Raw genomic sequence first — 25,142 nt, 5'->3', positions numbered from 1 at the left:
AGAGAACACAATAGAGCTGGAATGGGATTTCCATTAATCTCCAGATGATGAGTTTGGAATTAAACCTTTAACCTTTGAATTAACAGGTCAAGTCTTTAACCATTATACCATGTCCTGACAAGACACGACGCTGTGACGTGCGTCTTTTCCATATTAACTCTTTCCCCGTCATTGGCAACATTTTGTTGTTTTCACTGTTAAGGCCATTGCACACCGAGTCCGAAATTCGCATCCGAAATTTTCGCACGTTAAAAAAAAAATTCGACCTCACGTTATGTCAGTCACGCTTGCACACCGCCTCCGAAACTTTCGTCCGTCATAAAATTAATCGGATCGGGTTCGATTTTCTGCGTTTTTCGCATCCAGAGCCAGCATTTTGAGAGGTCTTTTGACAATTCAGGGCCGGGGGGAGCTCGTCCTCAAATCATTGCACATATGCGCCGTGCTTTCAGTTTCGGTTTTCAATTAGATCAAGTGTTTATGTTCTCTTCTCTATATTGGATTATGAAATTAATAAACCTCCCCTTTCAATCAGATTGAAATTTAGGATCGAATAAGGTGTGATTGAGCAGCCTATTCGATAACTAATGTATTTGGGCACAACAATATACACAATAACAGCCTAGCTGTTCTGTCTGCCCAGCGCTTCCAACGGGCCATGCGCGGGTGTGTGTTTGTCCGTGTGTGTGTCCATACCTGGTCCATTTCAGACACACTGCCAGTCTCCGTTCAGAATCGATTGGTTCACGGAAATTGGTGGTCTTGTTTTTAATATGTGGCTCCAGAATCGCTAGCAAAGCATCGAACTGTCCCACTGACATTCTGAGGTAAATTTTGAATCGCTCAGGATAAATTCGCAACTCCTTGATAAGGAACTCTCCTTCCTCTCGGCGCAATTTCAGGATTGGATGGACGTAATATTTTCTCTTTCTTCCCTTTTCAATAAGAGAGAGGGCAAAAATCATCCTCACTGCTTGACGAATCCATTTGGTATTTTTGCGTTTTTTCCCGCAAAGGTTTAAGAAATACGCAACGGACTCGGTGTGCAAGGTTTCTATGCGTGACGAATTTTTAAGCTGACGAACACGAAAATACGCATACGAATATTTCGTGCTCGGTGTGCAATGGCCTTTACTGCTAGGGTGCGCTATTAGGCATCTTCTGAAAGAGTACAGAATCTACAGATCTAAACACAGGAAAAAATTAGCAGCAGCAAGCAAACCTAGGCTCAATCGAAAAACGTAACTGTAGCAAATTCTTTGCGAAATGCAAAATATGTTGGACACTCCAAAATACACTCACCTAAAGGATTATTAGGAACACCTGTTCCATTCCTCATTAATGTGATTATCTAATCAAACAGTTACTTCAATGCATTTAGGGGTGTGGTCCTGGTCAAGACAATCCGAATATCAGAATGGGAAAGAAAGGTGATTTAAGCAATTTTGAGTGTGGCATGGTTGTTGGTGCCAGATGGGCCGGTCTGAGTATTTCATAATCTGCTCAGTGACTGGGATTTTCATGCACAACCATTTCTAGGGTTAGCAAAGAAAGGTGTGAAAAGGGAAAAACATCCAGTATGCGGCAGTCCTGTGGGCGAAAATGCATTGTTGATGCTAGAGGTCAGAGGAGAATGGGCCGACTGATTCAAGCTGATAGAAGAGCAACTTTGACTGAAATAACCACTCGTTACAACCGAGGTATTCAGCAAAGGGCAACATGGGCAACAACAGCAGAAGACCTCATCGGGTACCACTCATCTCAACTACAAATAGGAAAAAGAGGCTACAATTTGCAAGAGCTCATAAAAATTGGACAGCTGAAGCTTGAAAAAATGTTGCCTGGTCTGATGAGTCTCGATTTCTGTTGAGACATTCAGATGGTAGAGTCAGAATTTGGCGTAAACAGAATGAGAACATGGATCCATCATGCCTTGTTTCCACTGTGCAGGCTGGTGGTGGTGGTGGAATGGTGTGGGGGATGTTTTCTTGGCACACTTTAGGCCCCTTAGTGCCAATTAGAGATCGTACAAATGCCACGGCCTACCTGATCATTGTTTCTGACCATGTCCATCCCTTTATGGGCACCATGTACTCATCCTCTAATGGCTACTTCCAGCAGGATAATGCACCATGTCACAAAGCTCGAATAATGTCAGATTGGCTTCTTGAACATGGCAATGAGTTCGCTGTACTAAAATGGCCCCCATAGTCACTAGGGCATGGCAATAGGGGGGTCAAACACAGTATTAGTATGGTGTTCCTAATAATCCTTTAGGTGAGTGTATATTCGTTTACAAATTGAGGTCATAACATATTTGTGCAAGGAGCAAAAAAAAAAAAAAACTTTACTAATCCATAATCTGCCCCTGTAATCATAATTGTGTGTGAAAACGATTAGAAGTGCTTGCTGTTTTACTGCCTCTAGTGTTCATCAAGTTGCAGTGATATGTAATATTGTTTATTTTGCCTGTGTTATTGTTAAGGGCATTCATCGAAAGTTATTGAGTTTATTAATTTACTGAACAGAATTACAAAAAAAAAAAAATCTGCATTATAAATGGCAAAACCTTGAAAATCTTTCTTCTTCTTCTTTTTAATTTAGGCTATGTTTAAAAAATAATTTTTGTAAATTAAATTGGCTTCGACTTAAAAATGGCATTTTTGTTGTCAAACAAAAATGTGCAGAGATTGTAATTATATCCAAACATTACTGAATTAGTATTACTATTGCAGAATGGAAGAAGAATTTTTTACAAGTATTATGCCTAAATTCCTAAAGCGTATGAGACCAGAGTTTATGTTTATTTTTGAAATCCTGTTTGCTGAATCAACCTGTAATCATGTTATTATTTTTTTTTTGGTTCTCAAGAGCTTCTTAAAAGCATTTCCCAGACAGCTTCAATCCACTAATTATACATAATGTCCAAGACTCTCTTTTACCACACAATTACCCCATTTACCTGCTTTTTAATACTATAAACAAGTCCTAAGTTGGATATACACAGAGGGTTCAAGATCCTTTGGGTGTTTTGGACCAACTGTGAGCGAGTTTTAGGCTGGTTCATTAATATATGGCTTTCTGTGTTGTTTTGAGGATTGTTTTCTGTTTTACAGGTGAAACTAGACAAATTTAATAATGTGCAAAAGTTCATTTATTTCAGTAATTCAACTTAAAATGTGAAACTAATAAATCATAAAGACTCATTACATGCAAAGTGAGATATTCAAGCATTTATTTGTTATAATTGTGATGATTGTGGCTTACAGCTTATGAAAACCTTTTTTTTTTTTTTTTTACAATATTCTAATTTTGAATTTGGGGTTTCATAAGCTGTAAGCCTCATTAAAATAATAACAAATAAAGGCTTGAAATATCTCACTTTGCATGTAATTAGTCTATGTTATATTAGTTTCACCTTTTAAGTTGAATTACTGAAATAAATTAACTTTTGCACGACAAAATGTTTCGAGTTTCACCTGTAAAAGTAACATAGCAGTTCTGTGACTTGGAATGATATTAGTGATATATATATATATATATATATATATATATATATATATTTTTTTTTCCCCTCTGTATTCACTTATTTTGCAGCTGAACTGTATCAATGAAGTTTATAGCTGTCACATTAAGGTTATACTTACTTTCCAGTACATTATAGTTATAGCCTTTTTAAAATATGAATACTGTTTATTTTCAAATATATAATATTGTAAATTTATCTTATAGAAATAAATTTCAAAATTTATCTTATATCTTATTTATCTTATAAATTTATATCTTATAATAAATGCTTATTTTCTGACACTTTCAGACCGAAATATCAAAAATGTTTTAGCGGGGCAAGTAAAAGTGTCTGCAGGCCGAGATTGGCAGTGACAGTTGAAGTGTTTTCCGAGGGTTTAGCTTGCCCGTCTTTTTAGCTATTCTACGAGGGCAGAACCAAGGTAAAGCTGTCACAGCCGGGCCGTTAATCTCCCATTCACACCTCTTATCACCATGACAGAGACAGAGATGTGATAGACTGCAACACAAGCAAGGAAATCCTTTTGACAAAACTGCTGGAGCTGTTTATCCTTGTGCCCAGCTCTTCGTCAAAGTGCTTCTCGACCAGAATGCACAAGCACATAATGGAGCTCAGCCTCTTACATCCCAGTTAGGCACAAGGGAATGCATTGTCAGTTTCAGAGACACTAACTGATAGAAAAACACAATTGTTTGGTGGGAACTTTTTTTTTCTTCTTCTTTTTTAAGGGTTTGTGGCGAAAGAGAAAGAAATTGTCAGTGACCTTGTATTTAGGGGATTGTTGAGCCTTTATCTACAGATCTGTCTTGAGGCAGACCGGAAAGTGAAGGAGAGAGTGGTGGAATGTGATCCAGACATGATCCAAGCCAGATTCAAACCCGGATCCCCGTGAGCCAACAGCTCTTATACTGTATGTTGTGGAAAAACTGTGCTATCTTGAAAAAAGGTATAGGCTACTATTGTTTACTATTGCCTGGTTTATCAATCTTTTTTTCAATCATATTTTCTCTATCTACAAGCCTGGTTTACTGCATCACACCTCTCTTATAGTGTTTTTTTTTTCTATTATGTTGTTATTCAAGGTTGTCAATAAAGTAGTTGTGCACAATCACCAATATTTTAACACTAAGATTAGCTGATACTGATCACCAATATTTATTTTAACGGGTTATGAAAGGGTCAGCTTAAGTCTTTTTTTTTCTTGCTGTAAGTACCCATGGCTCACTTTTACAAGTTAATATTCAACATCAAAATGTACCAAAATCTAATATTTCAGACTATTTACATTTTGTAAAATACTTAAAGGGGACTTACATTTCAACTTTCTTTAGTGTGTAATGTCTTCAAAGCAGCAAAGCACAAAGTCCCTGAAACGCCTCGATTGTAGTCTTCTTGTAGTTTCCTTCTGGAAACGAACAATATTCAATCACAATATTCCTCATGAAAATTATACCCGCCTAAGGTATTTGCAAAAAATTAAATAAATAAATAAATAAAAAGGGGGGTTGGGCTTGGTTGAGTTGCATTAGTAGTGTGTGAAACTCACAAACCCCTTTCCCACCAAAGCATTTTGAGAGCCGGTTCGGAGACGATGCCTGCGCGCGAACCAGTTTTTTGTGTTTCGACATGCAGCCAAAGAACCGGTTCTCGGCCAGGGGAACTGGTTCCAAAGCGGCACCAACTCTTTGCTGGACTAGAACCGTTCTTTTACCACGTCATGCTTACGTCGGGGATGTGTTCTAAACATTTTTTTCTGACCATAATAAAGGATCGCAAAGCCAGGAGAAACATTTGCAGAAACACGATGGAGTCCGCCTTTGTAATTGTTATGCTTGAAGTTAACGCAATCGTTTCTATTTTTGTATTTTTTTTTTTTTATTGAAGACATTATAAGCAAAGAAGAAAACATTCACAACATAGAACAAATAAATGGAAAGAAAAAAAGACACAAGACAGGGGTACATAACTTATCAGAAAAGATTACATATCAAACGAAAAGATTAAAAGACTTACATATTTCAATAGTTTTAAAAGCCTTTTTGGTACACGAGTTAGAGATAATCCCAAAGTAAGCGTTTCTAGCTAAGACGTATGGCGACGTACACAGTGACGTTACGACGTCGTTCCCTGGCGCTCTAGTCAGTGGAAAAACAAACAGGTTCTGAAGCGGTTCGCAACTCCGAACCAACTTTGGACCAGCACCAGTTCCGAACCAGTTCTTTTTTTGGTGGAAAAGGGGTAACAGTTACGGTAAAGGGCGTGACATTTCCCAAATGTGATTAAAGCCGTTTACCAATCACAACACACCGGTCCAACTGACCAATCACAGCACATTCCGCTTTTCGAAAGGAGGGGCTTCATAGAGACAGGAGCTAAATACAGTGTTACAGACAGACTGGGAAGAGAGGTGATGCATCAACGTAAAATGTGTGAAAAATAATGCATTTTTTGAACATTCAAACATGAAAACCTATTCTAGTAGACCCCCAAGACTTTATAAAATGGGCATAAATTAAATATGTTAAATACAAAGATCATTTTGACTTACAAATAAGAAAAAATATATAAAAGACAAGTTCAAAAACTTCTCCAGTGATAAATCATTAGTATCTGTAATCATATCTGATTTATGGCTTGTCTTGGTGTTTTGCTGTGCAGTTATTGAAGGTTAAACTGTTAAATGTTAAATCATTTATACCTACATAAATACTCAAATACTCTATTGACATATCTCTGTATATCTATCTGAGTGTGTGCTTGAGTGAGTCAGACATTGCACATAAGCGCAAAAACGTAGTAATTGATCCTACCTCCTGTGTCGTATGTAAATTCATTTCATACCAAGCAGTGAAGGGAATTCTAATAGTTAAAGTCTTGTTTTTGAAAGTAAAAATAAAAGCTATATGGAATGCAATCCAGTGTATATTTCATTTGGCACTTCCTGGTGCAAGATGCAATGCAGTCTCAAAGATGTCAGTCTACATGCACATAAACTGACAAAGCAAAAATATATATATATATATATATATATTTAATTGTCTGTATATTGCTGGATAGTCCGTGTGGTTTACTTTACAACTCCTCTGTTGATTTATACTCAAAACATTTTCATTTTTCACTGGTTCTAGGCAAGACTGCTAACAGCAGTAAGTCCTCAATTGGATCCACTTCACAAATTTACCAGCCTGTCAGAACATTTGTGTTTGTAAAGGCCATTGCACACCGAGTCCGAAATTCGCATCCGAAATTTTCGCACGTTAAAAAAAAAATTCGACCTCACGTTATGTCAGTCACGCTTGCACACCGCCTCCGAAACTTTCGTCCGTCATAAAATTAATCGGATCGGGTTCGATTTTCTGCGTTTTTCGCATCCAGAGCCAGCATTTTGAGAGGTCTTTTGACAATTCAGGGCCGGAGGGAGCTCGTCCTCAAATCATTGCACATATGCGCCGTGCTTTCAGTTTCGGTTTTCAATTCGATCAAGTGTTTATGTTCTCTTTTCTATATTGGATTATGAAATTAATAAACCTCCCCTTTCAATCAGATTGAAATTTAGGATCGAATAAGGTGTGATTGAGCAGCCTATTCGATAACTAATGTATTATTTGGGCACAATATACACAATAACAGCCTAGCTGTTCTGTCTGCCCAGCGCTTCCACCGGGCCGCGCGCGGGTGTGTGTTTGTCCGTGTGTGTGTCCATACCTGGTCCATTTCAGACACACTGCCAGTCTCCGTTCAGAATCGATTGGTTCACGGAAATTGGTGGTCTTGTTTTTAATATGTGGCTCCAGAATCGCTAGCAAAGCATCAAACTGTCCCACTGACATTCTGAGGTAATAATTTTGAATCGCTCAGGATAAATTCGCAACTCCTTGATAAGGAACTCTCCTTCCTCTCGGCGCAATTTCAGGATTGGATGGACGCAATATTTTCTCTTTCTTCCCTTTTCAATAAGAGAGAGGGCAAAAATCATACTCACTGCTTGACGAATCCATTTGGTATTTTTGCGTTTTTTCCCGCAAAGGTTTAAGAAATACGCAACGGACTCGGTGTGCAAGGTTTCTATGCGTGACGAATTTTTAAGCTGACGAACACGAAAATACGCATACGAATATTTCGTGCTCGGTGTGCAATGGCCTTAAGTCAATAACTCAGCTAAAGCAAGCATACAATCCTCAAACGTAGCAGTCCATTTTCAGAAAGGCAGTTCCAAGAATTGTATGGTTATTTGTACAGTTATTTGTACAGTCTGGAGTGCTCACCTAAAAACATTGTCCCAATACGTGTCTCTTATTGTCTAATCATAATTAAAGCAGGAAAAACAACTGATTAATGGAGCAAAGTCTGAAAGGGTTACTTCAAACATAAATATAGTATGTTAACCTCCACCAAGTGTTTTAAACCCATTAAGATCCTGAGCCAATCCACAGTGGATTTAGGAGCACTTGTGATCGGCCGCTTTAAAATTGAACCTGGCATATCACTTTACTGTGTGAACCTGCACTTATGTCCTGTAGGGACTTTAACAGTGATTGTAGTGGGACGGGGCCAAAAAGATGGGGTAGTTACACCACCCTGTGGTTTAGTTTTACTCGGATGAATAAATCAATGATTATAGAAACGTTCAGTCATGAATAATTTGCAGTTAAGCTCGGTAGTTTTGACATATTGCAAAGAGGCAAAACTTTCTATCTCAACCTGTGTGAGCCGAAGGAAGGAAGGAAGCAAGGAAGGAAGGAAGGAAGGAATGAAGGCAGGAAGGAAGTGCAAAGTCTGCCCCAATTTACTTAACATCATTCCTAACTAAATGTCATTCTAAGCTTCTATGACTTTCTTTTCTTCTGTGGAACACACAATATTTGGTACATTTTAAAGAAGGAAGGAAGGAAGGAAGGAAGTGCAAAGTCTGCCCCAATTTCACTTAACATCATTCCTTACTTAACGTCATTCTAAACTTCTATGACTTTCTTTTCTTCTGTGGAACACACAATATTTGGGACATTTTAAGGAAGGAAGGAAGAAGGAAGGAAGGAAGTTCAAAGTCTGTCCCAATTTACTTAACATCATTATTTACTTAACGTCTTTCCAAACTTCTATGACTTTCTTTTCTTCTGTGGAACACACAATATTTGGGACATTTTAAGGAAGGAAGGAAGGACGGACGGAAGGAAGGAAGGAAGGAAGGAAGGAAGGAAGGAAGGAAGGAAGGAAGGAAGGAAGGAAGGAAGGAAGGAAGTGCAAAGTCTGCCCCAATCATCATTCTTTACTTATCATCATTCCAAACTTCTATGACTTTCTTTTCTTCTGTGGAACACACAATATTTGGGACATTTTAAGGAAGGAAGGGCAAAGTCTGTCCCAATTTACTTAACATCATTCCTTACTTAACATCATTCTAAACTTCTATGACTTTCTTTTCTTCGGTGGAACACAAAATATTTGGGACATTTTAAGGAAGGAAGGAAGGAAGGGGAAAGTCTGTCCCAATTTACTTACATCATTCTTTACTTAACGGCATTCCAAACTTATATGACTTTCTTTTCTTCTGTGGAACACAAAATATTTGGGACATTTGAAGGAAGGAAGGAAGGAAGGAAGGAAGGAAGGAAGGAAGTGCAAAGTCTGTCCCAATTTACTTAACATCATTCTTTACTTAACATCATCCCAAACTTCTATGACTTTCTTTTCTTCTGTGGAACACACAATATTAGGAAGGAAGGAAGGAAGGAAGGAAGGAAGGAAGGAAGGAAGGAAGGAAGGAAGGAAGGAAGGAAGGAAGGAAGGAAGGAAGGAAGGAAGGAAGGAAGGAAGGAAGGAAGGAAGGAAGGAAGGAAGGAAGGAAGGAAGGAAGGAAGGAAGGAAGGAAGGAAGGAAGGAAGGAAGGAAGGAAGGAAGGAAGGAAGGAAGGAAGGAAGGAAGGAAGGAAGGAAGGAAGGAAGGAACAATTTACTTAACATCATGTCATTCCAAACTTCTATGACTTTCTTTTCTTCTGTGGAACACAAAATATGTGGGACACATGCTATTTACAGCAGTGTTTTATACTTTGATTAATTGTGACTTTTGTCTCGTCCACTGTATGGAAAATAATCTGATAATTATGACAGAGCACATCTTGTACAAATCCTTTGAAGGGATTATCTCAGACCACATCTCTCAATCACAGTTCGTTCCCATATTCAATTCATTTTTTGTAGTGCTTTTCACAGTACATATCATTTCAAAACAGCTTTACAGAAAATGCCAATCTCTATGTTATAATTAAGAGTAATCCAGTATCAGAGATGACTGTGTCAAATGAATGTTCATACGGCAGAAATGTACAGTTCTAAGATAATGCAAATCATGCAGTTAGCTGACATCATGAATTCAGATAAGCAAAAGCAAAGAGAATGTTAACTATGTCAGTATTTCAGGCATGCATATGCACCATGATAATGAAGACATGTTGTTAATGCAGTGTCTGCATATTTATATCAATGTTTATTTTAAAGATCGGAGAAAGGAAAAATAATAAGAAAATTGTTAAGTAAAACCAAATTATAATTGGTGCAGAGCACCACAACAAACATTTAAAGTGTTTTTTTAAGATAAAGATAAAAAAATATTGAGTATCTTTACTATAAAAGCACAATTTTATGTTAATGATAACCAACAAATACACTCTTTTTACCTTTATTTTCATGCCACAGAGGTTTGTAAGACAGCTGTAGGCTACAGTACATAAATGAGATCAAACTAAGCTTGTGTGTGCTGGTGGGATACCACAGCCTTAACCACACATGGACACTGGCCTTTACAACAGCCTATGTACTGTAGCTTGTGTAAATGCATATACAGGCCAAAATGCAATGGACTGCAAAGCGGCGGTGAAAACAACTTCTCTACTGTGGCCTATTAAGGAGCCAAAGCCCAACATAGCATAAAACGGCCACTTTGTAAAGGCGCTTGTGGTATGGTGATCCTGAACGTCCCGTATTCCCAACCCTCTGCCTGATTTAAAAAACAAATTGCTGTTTCAGCTTTTCCCCCCGCTCAGCCTATTTCTCCAGTCTCTAGGTGGATTTAATATCTCCCCTGAAGGATTGTTTTGGAAAGACGGCTAACCTTGGTGCTAGCTTTGAGGAAGGTTCCCAGGGCAGTCCATTAGCGTCTGAATGGTGTTGACCCAATACAACCGAGCCAAGCGTTTAAATGGCCTTAGAGAGCTCCTGGTTGCTCTTCTTACACATTTAAAAGAAAAGTTGCGTTCACTCCAAGGAGCTTTTTAAAAAGTTGCTCTCTATTGTTCCGCTTTTTCAATCAATAAATCATACGCTTGGCTTGTGAGAGTTTCTTGAATATTTAATAGAAATGGCTTGTTTTATCTGCCAGCTCTTACAAGAGAGATCAAGAAATCATCGCTAACCATCGACTAGGCATTGTTTCCTTTTATCGGTCCAATCTGAAGCATGACAACTCTTAGTTGAAAGCATTGTGCAACAGGTTGAATATGATCTGACCTAATAGCATGCCCTCATTTTCAACGCTTTAATAAGAGCTCCCTTTGAAAAATGACTTCAGTGCTTTCCCGTGTCCTTAAAATGCCTACCTGACCTGAACATGACTCTCTTATGATGGCTGCTAATTACTGACTAATTTGACTTATGGCATAACGTGACTTACGACATCATTGCAGCATGGCTTGAAAATACGTATAGTGTTTGTGATAAGAAAGTGTTTGCAAAGCATGTGGATATCTACTGACTTAATATATGATATAGATATAGAAATGGAAAATTCTGTCATCATTTACTCACCCTCATGTCATTCCAAACCCTTCTTTTCTTCCGTTGAACACAAAATATCCACAAATATACACTCACCTAAAGGATTATTAGGAACACCTGTTCAATTTCTCATTAATTCAAATATCTAATCGACCAATCACATGACAGTTGCTTCAATGCATTTAGGGGTGCGGTCCTGGTCAAGCCAATCTCCTGAACTCCTAACTGAATGTCAGAATGGGAAAGAAAGGGGATTTAAGCAATTTTGAGCGTGGCATGGTTGTTGGTGCAGTATTTCACAATCTGCTCAGTTACTGGGATTTTCATGCACAACCATTTCAAGGGTTTACAAAGAATGGTGTGAAAAGGGAAAAAACATCCAGTATGCCTGGTAGGTAGTCCTGTGCTCTGTACTTGAAGCTTATACAAGTTTAATTCCGGCTCTGATTTTTCTTGAAACCGGGCACGGGAAACAGTAAAAGAGAAAGGGAGTCATTGTTTAGCAAAAATGTATATAGATATACAGTCATGCTCCACCAGTGTCAGCTCTAAACTATAGAGAATCAAAATCTGTCAAAGTGCTGTGTGAGTTTTGGTTAGCTGAGTAAGTAAAACTGTCATAAATGGAGGTCAGTGATAATGCTCTAAATGTGTGGCCATCGAAGCTGAGGTTTGACTGTGATATCGATGGTCCCTGTCAAACACAAGGCTGCATCTACAGCTCTGTTCTCTCTGGGGAAGTGTCAGCAGGTTACAATCTATTGACATGACCGCTTAAGCTCCAGGGTATAGATATCCCATCAATACTGATGTCTATCGTCTGATTGTGCGGTCGAAAAATAGCAAACACCTGTTGAACATTCATAATGAACTGCACTGCTGTCGTGATGGACTGCACTCCTTCTCATAAAGCACGCTTCATTAGAGACATTTTATGGGACTATTCCTGCAACTTGAATTACATTATCATTAAAAAGCAATGACAATATTAATGTGTAATTTCACAGTGTTTTACAAATTCAGTATACGTTTTCATTACCTCACTACATATTAATGTATTTAAAATGTATAATGAATGGTGTAATTAAGAAGGACACATCATGAAAACAGGATTTTCTTTGCTCTTTTTCATGTTCACAATGTAAGGCTCACCCACATTATATCTACGGCATGTCTGTTGTAATTAATTTCATATGCAAAGCAGTTAGCCATAGTCATAAATCATTTACATAAAGAGGTGCAGTAGCACAAGTGTCAAAGAGAGAGTGAAAACTATGTCAAACTGAAATTTATATGAAGCATTTCAACAATTTTACAACATTTATTAATGTAGGTAGGGTTTATATATGTGTATAATCACAATCTGAATTCACAGTCTATGTACATATAGTTACTTTATACAACTTGGTTGAAATGTATAGGTATAAATGAACATTGTATTATAAAATAATTAATATAATATCAATCAATCAACATTTATTTGTTGATTTTTACTCAAGTTGACTTTACAAAGTGCTTTACATTAAACATTACTCAATATACACACAAGAATAACTCAATATGCAACACTCATCAGTCTCTCAAAAACTATTGTTCTAAAATACAAATACTAACAAGTCATAGGATCTGATTTACAGAGGAAGACTATGCCAAAGACGATGGTTGTAAAAGTTTTTCTTCGCTGTTACAAAAAAAAAAATGGAACTTTGGACTGGAACTTTCATGCTTAAAGGGATACTTCATCTCTGGAAAGATGAATGTGTATTTAAAATTGGTCATTTATGAAGAAGAAATGTGAAATTATCTTTGAATTTGGAGCTTTCTAGACTGAGAAAAGCCAGAAAATGTATTTTTTGTTATGTGGATGAAAGACAACAACTCCCAGAATGCACTTGCTTCACTGCCCTAGGAGGCCACGCCTACCGGTAACGGAGCGCAGTAGTTAAATAACAAGTCTAGGCGAGTCTCCGTGATGAGTCTGCCCGAAAATATGTTTCGAGATCGCCCAAAATGCGCTCTACAGTCGCCATTCATTCTGTTTACTGTGGCGAGCAGGACGAGGTCTTCTGAAATCATACAATATCTTTGTGTCAAGAACAAACCAAAATGAAAGCCATTTATTCACAGTAATCTAAGTATGAAAACCATCTCCTATAGTTCGGCCAGTTGGATTGTCATCAAAGGTCCTTCCTAATCGTGTAAGTGATCCTAAAGAGCTTTGCAATGGTAATAGACATACATCTGTTATAGATCTACCTGAGGATGATTTTTCCATTGTGCCTTTGGACAGGGAAATATAACGCCTTTTTGGTGACAGTCATGCATGATAGAGTTTGATGACAGCTTGAGTGGCGCAGTTGATGCACAAGACATGTCACATCAATTTCCTGAGCATCTCGTGCGTGTCTCGCCAATCTTCGTACCCAGTGTCTAATCAGTAATGATTTGAATGAACTTGTCACAAGAGCATGTAGATATTTTGCTTTGGTCCTGTGCAGTAAAAATGTCTCTGTTTTATAACACAAGCGTAATAGTGCCTGTAATATTCTGTTGTTTAGTCCGGCTCTGATCTAGCTGTGACCTATAATACTACATTAAACTTTAATGTTCGCATTTGCCATAAATCATAGTGATTTGAATAAGTGCAATCTAAGGAGAAGTCCCCCCGCGGGTTGCAACAGCTGACAGGCCAAGATCACAATCTTTTCAAATTCATCAGCAATATTCAAGGCTTAAGGTTCTACGGTTTATTGTATTTACTGTTGTCGATAAGCCGTTTTTTTTTTTTTTTTTCAGGGACGGGGAGGGTGTTCATCTCCAAATCCTTGCCAGCTTAGTGGAATCATTCCAATGAAAGACCATGACTAGCATTTCTTGAATGAAAACCGAAATACAGACGTTAATGAATAGTGTTCTTGTACGGCAGACTCGATGGTCTCACAGATAGCGCATCTGGAGATATTGCAGGATTTTCACTTAGCTTTACTCGTTGCACATTAGAAACCTTGATCTTCTGATGGTGACTTGATTGGAGATTTTAGGCAGAGGTGGAAAAAGTACTAAAAAAAGTATTGCTGCTTAAGAAATTATTTACTTCAGTAAGCAGTAGTTTGCATAAAAACTATTCAAGTTATTACGTTAACAAAGTACTTTAGAATTTTGTTTCTATTTTTACCTAAATGAGGTGGTTTAGTTTATTTAGTGGAAAAAGTCCACCAGTGAGGCATAAATCTTTGTCCTAGGAAATCCCTTATATGGACAAAGTCATTATATATAGCTTAAAGCATAGATATCCACAATAAAGGCTAGATTTCTTACGGCGAAGTTTCTATCGTCATCACCGGCGGCCATCTTGTCACAGGCAAGCTGATGTAAGATGAGTGATCAGCATGAACACAAATACTCTTATCTCGTTGAAATCTTGATGGAATTACAAACGGGTTGGTTTCTTATAAACGTTATTAACGTGGTATATAATTCTGTATGGTTATTTATTTGTACACTTATTATTCATAGGTATGCAGTGTCATAACCACATCTCTGACGTTTATAACAAACCAAACCATTTGAAAATCATTAGAAAATTTATCAAGTTATGGTTATTTAAAAAGTACATGCACCATTAAAACACAATGTTACGAGTGAGCGAGCTGCCTGTGACAAGATGGCCGCCGGGTGCAGACGTCGACCTCCATTGGCCAGCAAGTGGATGAGATATCTAGCCTTTATTGTGGATATCTATGGCTTAAAGGCCCACTGAATTGCCTTGAAAGCAAGCGTGCCGCACAAGCCATGAAAAGTGAAGCCAAAATGTCTCGATCACCCCCCGGTGGCCATTCCTAGTATAGGTCATAAACCCCGCCTCCCCATGCTATTCAACGGCACGTCAGACCAACTAAACAAATAAATTACTCTTCAAATATCTTTTTTCCGAGGATGGTTTATGTCATTTACTGTAGTTTTTATCAAGTGATGTAAGTTCAAGTGTTTGTTTTTAAAATAAGTTTGATTTAATTGTGTGACGTCTTGATTGACAGGTTCTCTGAGCGAAGTTTTTCGGGATCTTCACAGGACTGAGGAGATTGGAGCCTTAAATTGAATATGTAAATTTGCCAAAATTCCAATTTAAAATCCGAATATGAACATAGCTCACTTGCATAGCGATGCTTATTCCTGCAGTTTGAGTGCTCAAAAAAGTAATACGATTTAAAAAATAAAATGTACTCAAGTACTGTAACGAAAGTACTTGTTAGTTACTTTCCACGTGTGATTTTGGGGTCTTTTACATTGCAGGTTGTAACTAAATTGTGAGAGACACATGCTCTGTTTTCTATTGACTGAAATGTAATAAGGATTTCATGAATAACAGCTCTGCAAAATACTTTTCCCATGCGGGGTAACAGTCATGTCTAATTAAAACGTGATGACAATCGCTTCAGGCATTAAAGTTCATGTAAAATGTGCATAAATCCCTGCAGGGTGACATGCCATATTCCATGTAAAGCTTTCATGTCGACATGAAAGGAATATTCATCATGCTTTGTCTCATGTTCTAATTGGCATTCAATCATTTAGTAGTTTTTTTCTGTTTTTGTATTTTTTTATAGCATATAGTTGTTATATATGTTTTTAATAAACTGCTTCATTCAGATGTACATCACAATAAAAAAAGACATGTTACACATTGACTACCCATATACGTATTTCTGATATAATTTTAATATAAAAAACCCCACCTGTACTACTAAAATCTTCTTTGTACCTTGAAATATACTAATAAGCACCATAACAGGTAACTGAGCCAAAATTATAAGAAACTAGTTTTTGAATAAATGCAACATAATTTATAAAGTGACTCTATTTACACAAACATTTTTAACAAAGTTTTACTGTGAAATTGCACATATTTCCTTAATTAATATATAATGGGTAATTCATTCTTTTTATATTCATAAAAAATATTTATATATTTTTCGGTAAAATTACATGAATTGTTCTGTGAAATCTAAAATAGTTTTTCATTGTATATGGTAAAGTAACTGACAGCAGGTTAGGATTTCTGGATGCTTTTTCATAAAAAATACGTAATAAGTAAATACACCGCAAATGGAAATGGAAAAATGTGTGAGAATGGACTGAGAATACTGCACTCTTTCTAGAAGAACGTATAATCAAATTAGCCATATTATATGTTAAATGATGAGTGAATATGTACAACTTTGTGAATGATTGGCGTTTAAATTATGCAGAACTTTCTGTGGGCAAGGATTCCATACAGGCGGCTTGTGTACATTCACTTTTAAGCAATTTATTTAAGTTTATATCATATTTTACAAAGGCTTAAAATGAGGAATCCACATATTTGAAACAACAATAAACTAATGTTAATAAAGACCATTGAAAGCTCTTTTAAAATGGTTTCAAAACCAGATATTTAGTATCTGGTCTGTGCACTGAAAATGCAACAAACTGTATTGTTTATGAAGGTGAAAGCAATGTGCTTTATACTTATAATCATTTATCAATGTACCCAGACAGCTTCTCAGTCAATACACTCATTAGTATTCCCAGTGGAATGGGCCCTTCCCCATTGTTTTTGTTTTCAGGCTCATTAAACAGTCTTCTAAAATACAATCAATTCAGTTAGCAAAACTACATGTGTGTATCTCTGTGCGTGTATTTGCGTGCAGGTATATGAATACACTTCAGTTGTCAGACACATATTATTACATATACACCAATTCTTCAGTTCCAAGCCAGGCAAATGACATTGCAATGCTAAATAATCCATCAGTGTCTGAATTGGTGTTCTTGTGTATTTATGGTTATAAAATCATTTAGTTAATAAATACAAACATTATCTTTCTTTGGACATGATTTTTTGAATCCATGCACACATTTATCGTTCCAAACACTGTCTTTTTCACAGCTTCTGGAAACGAGAATTCTATGGATAGAATCATAATTTTGCTTAGTTACTATAATTAGCCACTTAAATATTTTATAATCTGAATTTGTGACAATGCGCCTCACCATCCGAATTCACTGGATTCTGATTTATATCCTGTCAAACTCTTAATGACAAATCTCCTCATTCCCTTTCATTTAATTCTACCATAAATGACTTTGCAGCAAAGCAATGGCACCGCATTAGCAATGAGCTCCCCGCTCAGTATCTCACGTGTTCTGTTATTATGTCAATTTCCATCCACTCATAGCAAAAGGCACTTGTAGGACAGACAAGGGCAAGTGGTGCAAAGAGGAGCAAATACATTAGGCCTCCTGGTATTGAATGCTGAAATAATGGCAAAATATGGTCAGCGGTTTAGAGTTTGAATATCTTAAGGCCCATTTCCTCTGAAGTGTGTCTTTTCGGTGAAAACAGAAACCATAGTGCAATAATTAAGAGAATGCGATCCAATGGTAGTCACTATTTGTGAAACGCCAAGGCCTGGCGTGATGCTAACGGTCTGAGCGCCTGTTTCTTATGTAAATCACTTCATTTGCAACAGTTGCTTGTCATGCTAACTCAAGCCAGTTCATTCTCTATAGCCTCTGAATTACAGCAACTGGCAGGCTCGTTCGCATAGCTTGGATCAAAAGGTTTGATTGACGCTCCAGAGCTCGTATTGTTATAAATTCCTATTGAATATATTTTGGGTGAATTAATGAATCCTTTACTCGGCCTAACTGATGAATCCTGCTGAACTCATGAGATGCAGTAAGGTGTGATGATACTAAGATAAAACGCTTAGTACAACTGTAAAGAGCTGGACATTTAATAGAATTATCAAGATTGAACGTGAAACTGACGATTATAACATACTAAAAATGAGGCTGCATCATGTTCTTTTTTGCTTCGGCTTAGTTTTGTAACCAACTCCAGACTCATGAATGCAAATAAGAGGCGTTTAAGTTACTCTATAGACCTGCCAATAACAATCAACACCTAATGAGTTTTCAGCAGTCTCATCCACAGTTATAGATGGACAAATAAATGGTTTATATTTCACTTGTTTGCAGTGACAGCTTCAGTGAATATACAGTAGCATGATGGGAGAATTGTAATGTCACGTAGCTTACTTTCTATAAACAATTTGTACAAAATGTGATGGACAGTTTTGTTTTGCATACTGCCGGGAAGGCCTGCGTAAAGTTTAGGCAATGCCTTGGTTTTTGCTAATGCATGAAACAGTGATAAATCTATTGAAGAACACAGTTCTTGTCTTTCTTTAGTGTGTGTAGACTGGTACTGTTGCCCCAAACAAAATATGTGTATAAGTGAAACATTTTATTTAAAAAATTAAAACAAAATTAATTGATTACTATTTTACACTCTTAGGAAAAATGGTTCATTGGGGTTCTATATATGAAGCATAGGGTTTTTTTTACTTAACTTCAAAAAGGCACAAAGATTCATTATAGGCTATTATTCATTCATATATTACATTATTCTGCAAAATTTTGTAGTTGTAATTAAATTATAGTTTATTAAACTGTTGTTGTCACTTAATAATAATATCACATTTTAATAATGCTGATTTTTGGAGGGAAAAAAAATAAATGGCACTATTCGGGGGATATTGATTAACTACATAAAATGGTAAAAATATATACTTTTCTAACCCCCATATCTTGAATTTTGTGATCATTCACATGCATTCATAAATACCTTTTAGTGTCTTGATGTTTGTCAATAAAATGAAATATTTAATCCGGAAAGGACAAAACAAAATTATAATGAATGAACCCAAAAGGTTCCACATAGAACCTTTTTCCTGGTTTCAAAGAACTTTAAAGCTACACTGTGTGATTTTTACCCCCATCTAGCGGTGAAAAGGTATATGACCATCCAGTGAATATTAGTTTCCGTTCCTCTCAATTCCGATTTCGTTTTAACTCCTACGGTGGCCAATGTAGTCCAAGATTAACATGGCTCAGTTCAACCTCGTCCATGAGTGTTAACTCAAACGTAAACGCGAAAAGGCGAAGCTTGAATTAACGGGTATGTCCCTCTTTGGCTAATGTACTTTCAAAATGGAGGGGCAACATGGCGACCAACATTAGAACACCTTACCCGTATGTATTTTCAATGGCATATTATACACTCACCGAGAATACTTTGACTTTGTATTACTTGAACGAAGCAAATATACATTAATGAGCACATATATTTTTGAAAGAACTAAGTGTTTTTAGCTAAGAATAAACTAAAAGAGTTACACAGTGTGGCTTTAAAGGGTTCTTATTATTGAACTCTTAAAAAGGGTTCTGTATAAAACCTTTTATGGGTTCCAAATACGTAGCACTGATAAAACCTTTTCTTCTAAGAGTGTACCACAACTTGAAACGCTATTTCTATTTATGAATTGAAATCTTACCTAGGTTTAACAGATGTGACTTTAATAATCATGGAATTATGCAAATGCATGTTTTTTTGCAAATGGAATGTTGCGTTCTCCTTTTGTCTGCCTTATAATGATTTACCTTTCAAATTGCATCATCCCAATCTTTGATCTCATGTCACATCTTGTATTCTCACTGTCTTCTTTCAATTTTCTCTATGCACATTTCCTTTGGGTACAGTCGAATGCAATAATTCAAATGGAACAATTCCACTAGCACTTCTTGTGTCTCTTTATTGAGGTACAGCTCAATAATTAACACGCTACTCTGTTCAATCTGTTCTATTCAAACCGGGAAATAATATTTAAATAGCATTTTCAAACTTTAAGAGACTCCGAAACAAACGGCAACCTCAAGATTGCAATCGATATGCACACTTTCATTATGTGGGTGGAGGATTGTTGTCACATTTTTTTTCTAAGAATAATCTGCATGGATTATTTCCTAAAGCATTTGCCCCACTAGACAGATTATTTCAGAGGAAATGTACATGCTTGGGAATTTCTTATTTTCCATCCAGCATCTTGCATTTCCCACGAGTCCAAAAAAAAGTGTGGGATTACAGAGAAAAAAAAAATCACAGCATTTGCAAGTCATATTAAACAAAGCAACTTTGACATTTCAAAAGGCGTATTACACATGACGATTCCATTATCTCTCATAAGACTACAGCTCAAAAGCTATAGAAAGCCCCCAGGATTGTATCGAGCCACAGTCATTGACCAACAGATGTGTATCCTGTTACTGAGTTCAGCAACAGCAGTCGCCTCTCCACTACACCCAGAGGTCTATTAGTGGGGTTGGGAGGAGGGATCGGTGTGGCCTTTTGGTGTCATGTTGTAGTCCCATATGTGCCTTCTCTTTGACACAGTGCAGAGCCTATGCAATGATGGGCGTGATGTGTTCGAATCTGTGACCTCTCATACTGTGTATCCCTGGGGGCACTGGAAGCACATAATCCGATGAAGCTATTGAAACCATATACATTAGACTGCCTGTGTCTGGAAAACTTGCACTTTGATGCTTAATGTGTTTGTAATGGATTGGCTTTCAGGGGCATTAGCTCATCCCTTTAAGAGGTATTCATATCTGTTTCTACTGCCCGCAGCCACACCAAAAGTTGTTCAAACCTACAGTATGAGTGTGAGTGAAACCCAATCTTTGGGCTTTCCATTGAATGAGCACAATGATAAACATCAGAAATGTAATGGAGCAGAAGGGAACCTCTCTTGAAAGACGTCTCAACACAGAAAGTGGCATTCCAGCTGAGGGATGCATTGGTCAGAAATGTTTCTTAATGATATTTTGCTGCTCTTTGTGCAGGCATTTTATTTGTAGAAGTAGTAGTTGTAGGATAGCTTGGCACTGAGCATCATCCCACTTGTTATAGTTTATTTCCTTCTTTGAGCTCTCGAGAACTCTCTGGGTGATTGTAAGGGTAGCGCACAACCTTCCACCCCCATCCCCCATATCCATTCAAATCGTATCTTCCAGAGGCCGTTGGATGAGGAAAGGAGGAGAGCTAATTCGTCAATGATCTTTCCACTAATCCCCCACTCTTTGCCTGAAGGCGCTCAAGCTATGCATCCCTCCCCCAAACCCAGCCCCCCTAACAAATACACTCTCCCTCACACAGAGACATTCAGAGTCTGCCTGGACACGTCTAGTGGGAGAAGATGAATGTAATAGGGTAGTTTGTAGTCTGCCACGCTGGTGCCCTGGGAGGAGTGCTTTTACACTGGCTGTGAATGAGAGCTTGAGAGTTTATTACAGTTTGGGGTGAGGTGTGGTGAGACAGGGCGGTGTCTAGGCTTTGTCTCGGGCTGTAAGAGGAGAACGGGATCTGCTAGGAGGAGTCACGATCAAACAGGAACTGCAGAGAATAGATGGAGTAGGCGAATGCTAGTGGGAACTCACTCCGATCATGCTGCAGGGCAAGAGGTGTCTTTGGAGCCTCTTAACAGGCACGAGTGATCAGTGTCTTTCAGATCTTTGAGCAAGTTCTGGATACAGTTGGATTACTACTGAGAGGAGACTACTCGTGCGCTTTCAAGTTGGGAGACTTTGAGCAGGTTTTCAAAGCTTGAACCGAGCTTGATCTGCAGCTGTCAATTTGTTTTCTACAGTTTGGCTTCAGCTGCATGGATACTCTTTTTGTGTACCTGTGAAGTGATTCAAGTTGTGAAGTACCCAGTTTAAATGTGCAGCATTTTTGGAATATGGGACAATTTGTTATTCAAGTGGATTTGCCATGGATTTTCTGTTCACTTCGCCTTGTTATTATGATAAGTAAGTTGTATCCCTTTTCATACAGTAACTCTACAACAGTGTTTTCTATAGCTTTTTTTTATTTGGTCAGCTTTGAATATTAGCAAAGTCCAAGTGTCTCTGTTTCTTTTCAGTACAGGCAGATTATAATCAGCGTATTGAAGTTTCTCAACAATCGATTGGGCATCTAGTCTTAGGAAGTTAATCTTAGGAGCCCAAGAGATAGAGATCAATGATGTATTCTGTGTACGATATGTTATCGGACAAACTGTTGCATGCTACTCGATATATCTCCTCACTCCAAATCAACTCCATCCTCTCCCTGAAGCCAGTGTATTCACTATATGAAATCATTGCTCATTATTTCGAATTTCTCCACACCCGACTCGTCCGAAACAGTTCATTTGAAAACCTCTCTCTCTCTCTCTTGCATGCCGTTAATCAGCATCTATTGTCAGAGCCAACTGAGCTCTCGAGGCATGAAAGGGAGAACAAGCCTTCATTTGAAAAACATTGTTCACTTTCTTGCAAAATGGAAAATATTTCCCTGCCAACAGCAGATACAGAAAAGATCTTGAATTCCTTTCAATGCAGTGAATACGCTTTTTATCAAGCCAACATGTTATTGCTTGCCATGTTTTCCATCCAGTACCCACTTGCAGTGCTGTAACTCAAGGGTCGTCCCCTGTAAAGCTGTATGAGGTTAAGTTCCCACTTGAGGGTTCGGTGTTAAACATGAGCAGGATTCCATGAACTCTAGAGTTCCTAAATTCTTAAATCTGCTCTACTAAGTTTGAACCTGTGTGTCAGCAATTTCGACCAAATATTGTCAGTGCATATTTAACAGTATTTCTTCTTGTTTTGTCTTTGCAGTTGCTGGTAAAGTTTCCCCTACCAGTTCCGATGCCCTCTTCAGCGTCCCTGTTCCTAGTACCACCTCCAGTCCACCAGAAGTTTACCTCCCTGCTAATTTCAAGATCTCCAACACACAGTTGGCCTTCTTTCTCCAGGAGACCCGAGTTACATCGTATGGCAGCCAACGTGGACACCCTCTTCAGCGCTCTGAAAGCTTTGTGGTCTTCCAGACTAAGGAACTGCCTGCAATCAACATCTCACTTGGGCCTTTCACCCAAGACCAGACATTGTCCAAAGATCTACTACAGCCGTCAAGCCCTTTGGATATTCCTGGAAGGCTGACGGTCAACTGGAAGGTCCGGGCCTTTATTGTACAGTCTAGAGTGTTTGCTAGTAACCCATTGGTTCAGGTGCTGTTCTATATTGCAGGACGAGACTGGGATGACTTTAAGATTCAGGACAAGCTTCCATGTGTGAGGCTGCATGCTTTTAGAGATGTGCGGGAGATCAAAACTTCCTGCAGGCTTCAAGGGAATCTGGCTCAATGCTTGGCCCAACTGGATCTCCCTTCCACGTGGTTCAATGTTAACGTTGCACCACTGGGTCGCAGAAAGTCTTCAGGAACAGATGGGCTTGAGTTAAGTGGGGAGACCCTTCAAGTGGAGCTTTACTATACCCTACATGATCCAGACAGCAATGATGAGTGTGGGGAGAGCTACCCACGCCGGGGAGGGGCATCCAGAGGGGAGAGCTCATCCCAACAACCCCTTCTGCGTATTGGGAGCATCAGTTTGTATCAGCCCAGTCAGGAACAATTGGTGGTGGACAAACAGCTTGACACGAACCTCTTCCTGAGGTTACCAGAGAGGCCATTAAAGCCAGGAGAGATCCTCAACATCTACCTGCTTTTGGTCCCAAATTCAACTGTGGAGCAGTTTACACTCAAGTAAGTCCATTTCTTAATGATATATGCGTTTTGGGGGTGGTCTGTCAAGTATTCTGCTCAATACTAATCACATTCTTAGCAAAATACCAAGTCAAGCTCTATTCCTGTGTCGTTCAACGTCTGAATGTTCCAGAGAGCTAAAAAAAAAAAAAAAACCTAATTAACTAACATTCCTTACAAGGTAAAACTGATTTCCAAAAGATGAGACACAAATCACAGAGGATCTAACTAAATCTCTAGTGAAGTGCCTGGCTTTAAGAGATTGTGAGAAGGATTCTGCTTTTCAAAGTAAAGACATAATGGGTATTAATTGACATCTGTTCAAATTAAATTTCTCACGAGCTTGACCCAGTTCTTGTTGAATTAGAGCCATGGGGATAAGAGGCACATTTCTCATCTGGCCTGTGTGTTTTAATTTTATTTCTCTTTGTCAATAGAATTGGAGGGTTAGGGCTCTTGTGTTGTAAAAATATTATTTAAATCCTTGAAGGCAGAGGAAAATTTGCCTTTTTTTCCTCAGATAAGAGGAATGGAAGGTAGGATATTAGCTGCTCTTTGAGGCATGACTTCATAAACAGAGTCCTTCTAATTGTAATGGAAACTCACAGACTTCAATGTAGAAATTAGCCGTGAATTAATTAGGCTTCGATAACTCATTAACCCAAACAGGAGCAGACAGAGCTCTGCTGTAGCCTTAGTTCATTAAGTTTTATCTGACATAGTCTGAATTATTTTACAGAGTGTCTACAGAGTGATTTGTAGTAGAGTTTGACAGTCATTATGGGCCAAAAGAGGTTGCAATCGGTATACTGTATTATTGTTAAACTTTCTAGAACTTCACTATATTTGAGAACAAGAATGATAAATGCATGTCAGTGCTGTGTTAAAGTACTATGCACTAGCTCTCATGATAGTTTGTTTAAGGTGAACTGTCATTTTTATGGTATTTGTCTTAGTATACTGACACAGAAAATTCCTGATAATAGGAACGTTACTGAGACAAAGCAAGCTGCATTTGTATGGTCAAATGTTCTCAACATGGGTGTCTCAATGAGGCTAATGTAAAAACAGAAAACAGCTTTTATTAGGCTACCGATGATGTGAGTCTACATGATTTAAACAGAATTTTCAACGGTGCTGTTCATTACTCTCTTTTTAATGAAATATAATAAATTATAGAGTGCATCTTTAAAATACAGGTCATATAAATTCATAAAATATGTCATGCAGCCTTTCAAAGAAACCTGCTAAGATTACAGAGCAGATGTGGGCATTTCATCCGCAGTGATTTGTCCATATAGTGAGAGTTACAGTGCTGCTTGTTGTCACTACAAGCATCATGATTCATTTTCTGAACCTAATCCTC

The 25,142-nt window shown here is 37.9% G+C and overlaps 1 protein-coding gene across 2 annotated transcripts in view; it reads left to right on the top strand.

Moving 5' to 3' along the window:
- tmem132e (transmembrane protein 132E) overlaps positions 1-25,142 on the top strand; it is a 408,394-nt gene that overhangs the window by 270,900 nt on the left and 112,352 nt on the right. Inside the window, exons 1-2 of one of the 2 annotated variants that reach the window (XM_089129891.1) lie at positions 21,374-21,996; positions 22,849-23,776. In XM_089129891.1, coding sequence (XP_088986017.1) covers positions 21,927-21,996; positions 22,849-23,776 — 998 coding nt within the window. In that variant the 5' untranslated portion in view covers positions 21,374-21,926. Of the gene's footprint in view, positions 1-21,373; positions 21,997-22,848; positions 23,777-25,142 lie in introns of those variants that run through there. The other variant, XM_089129892.1, reaches the window with a different exon arrangement.

This window comes from Pimephales promelas, chromosome 4 (assembly GCF_988280905.1).
Source record: "Pimephales promelas chromosome 4, fPimPro1.hap1.1, whole genome shotgun sequence".
Lineage (NCBI taxonomy): Eukaryota > Metazoa > Chordata > Actinopteri > Cypriniformes > Leuciscidae > Pimephales > Pimephales promelas.
Note: the sequence above shows the minus strand (reverse complement) of the source record. Positions and strands in the feature narration are given on the sequence as shown.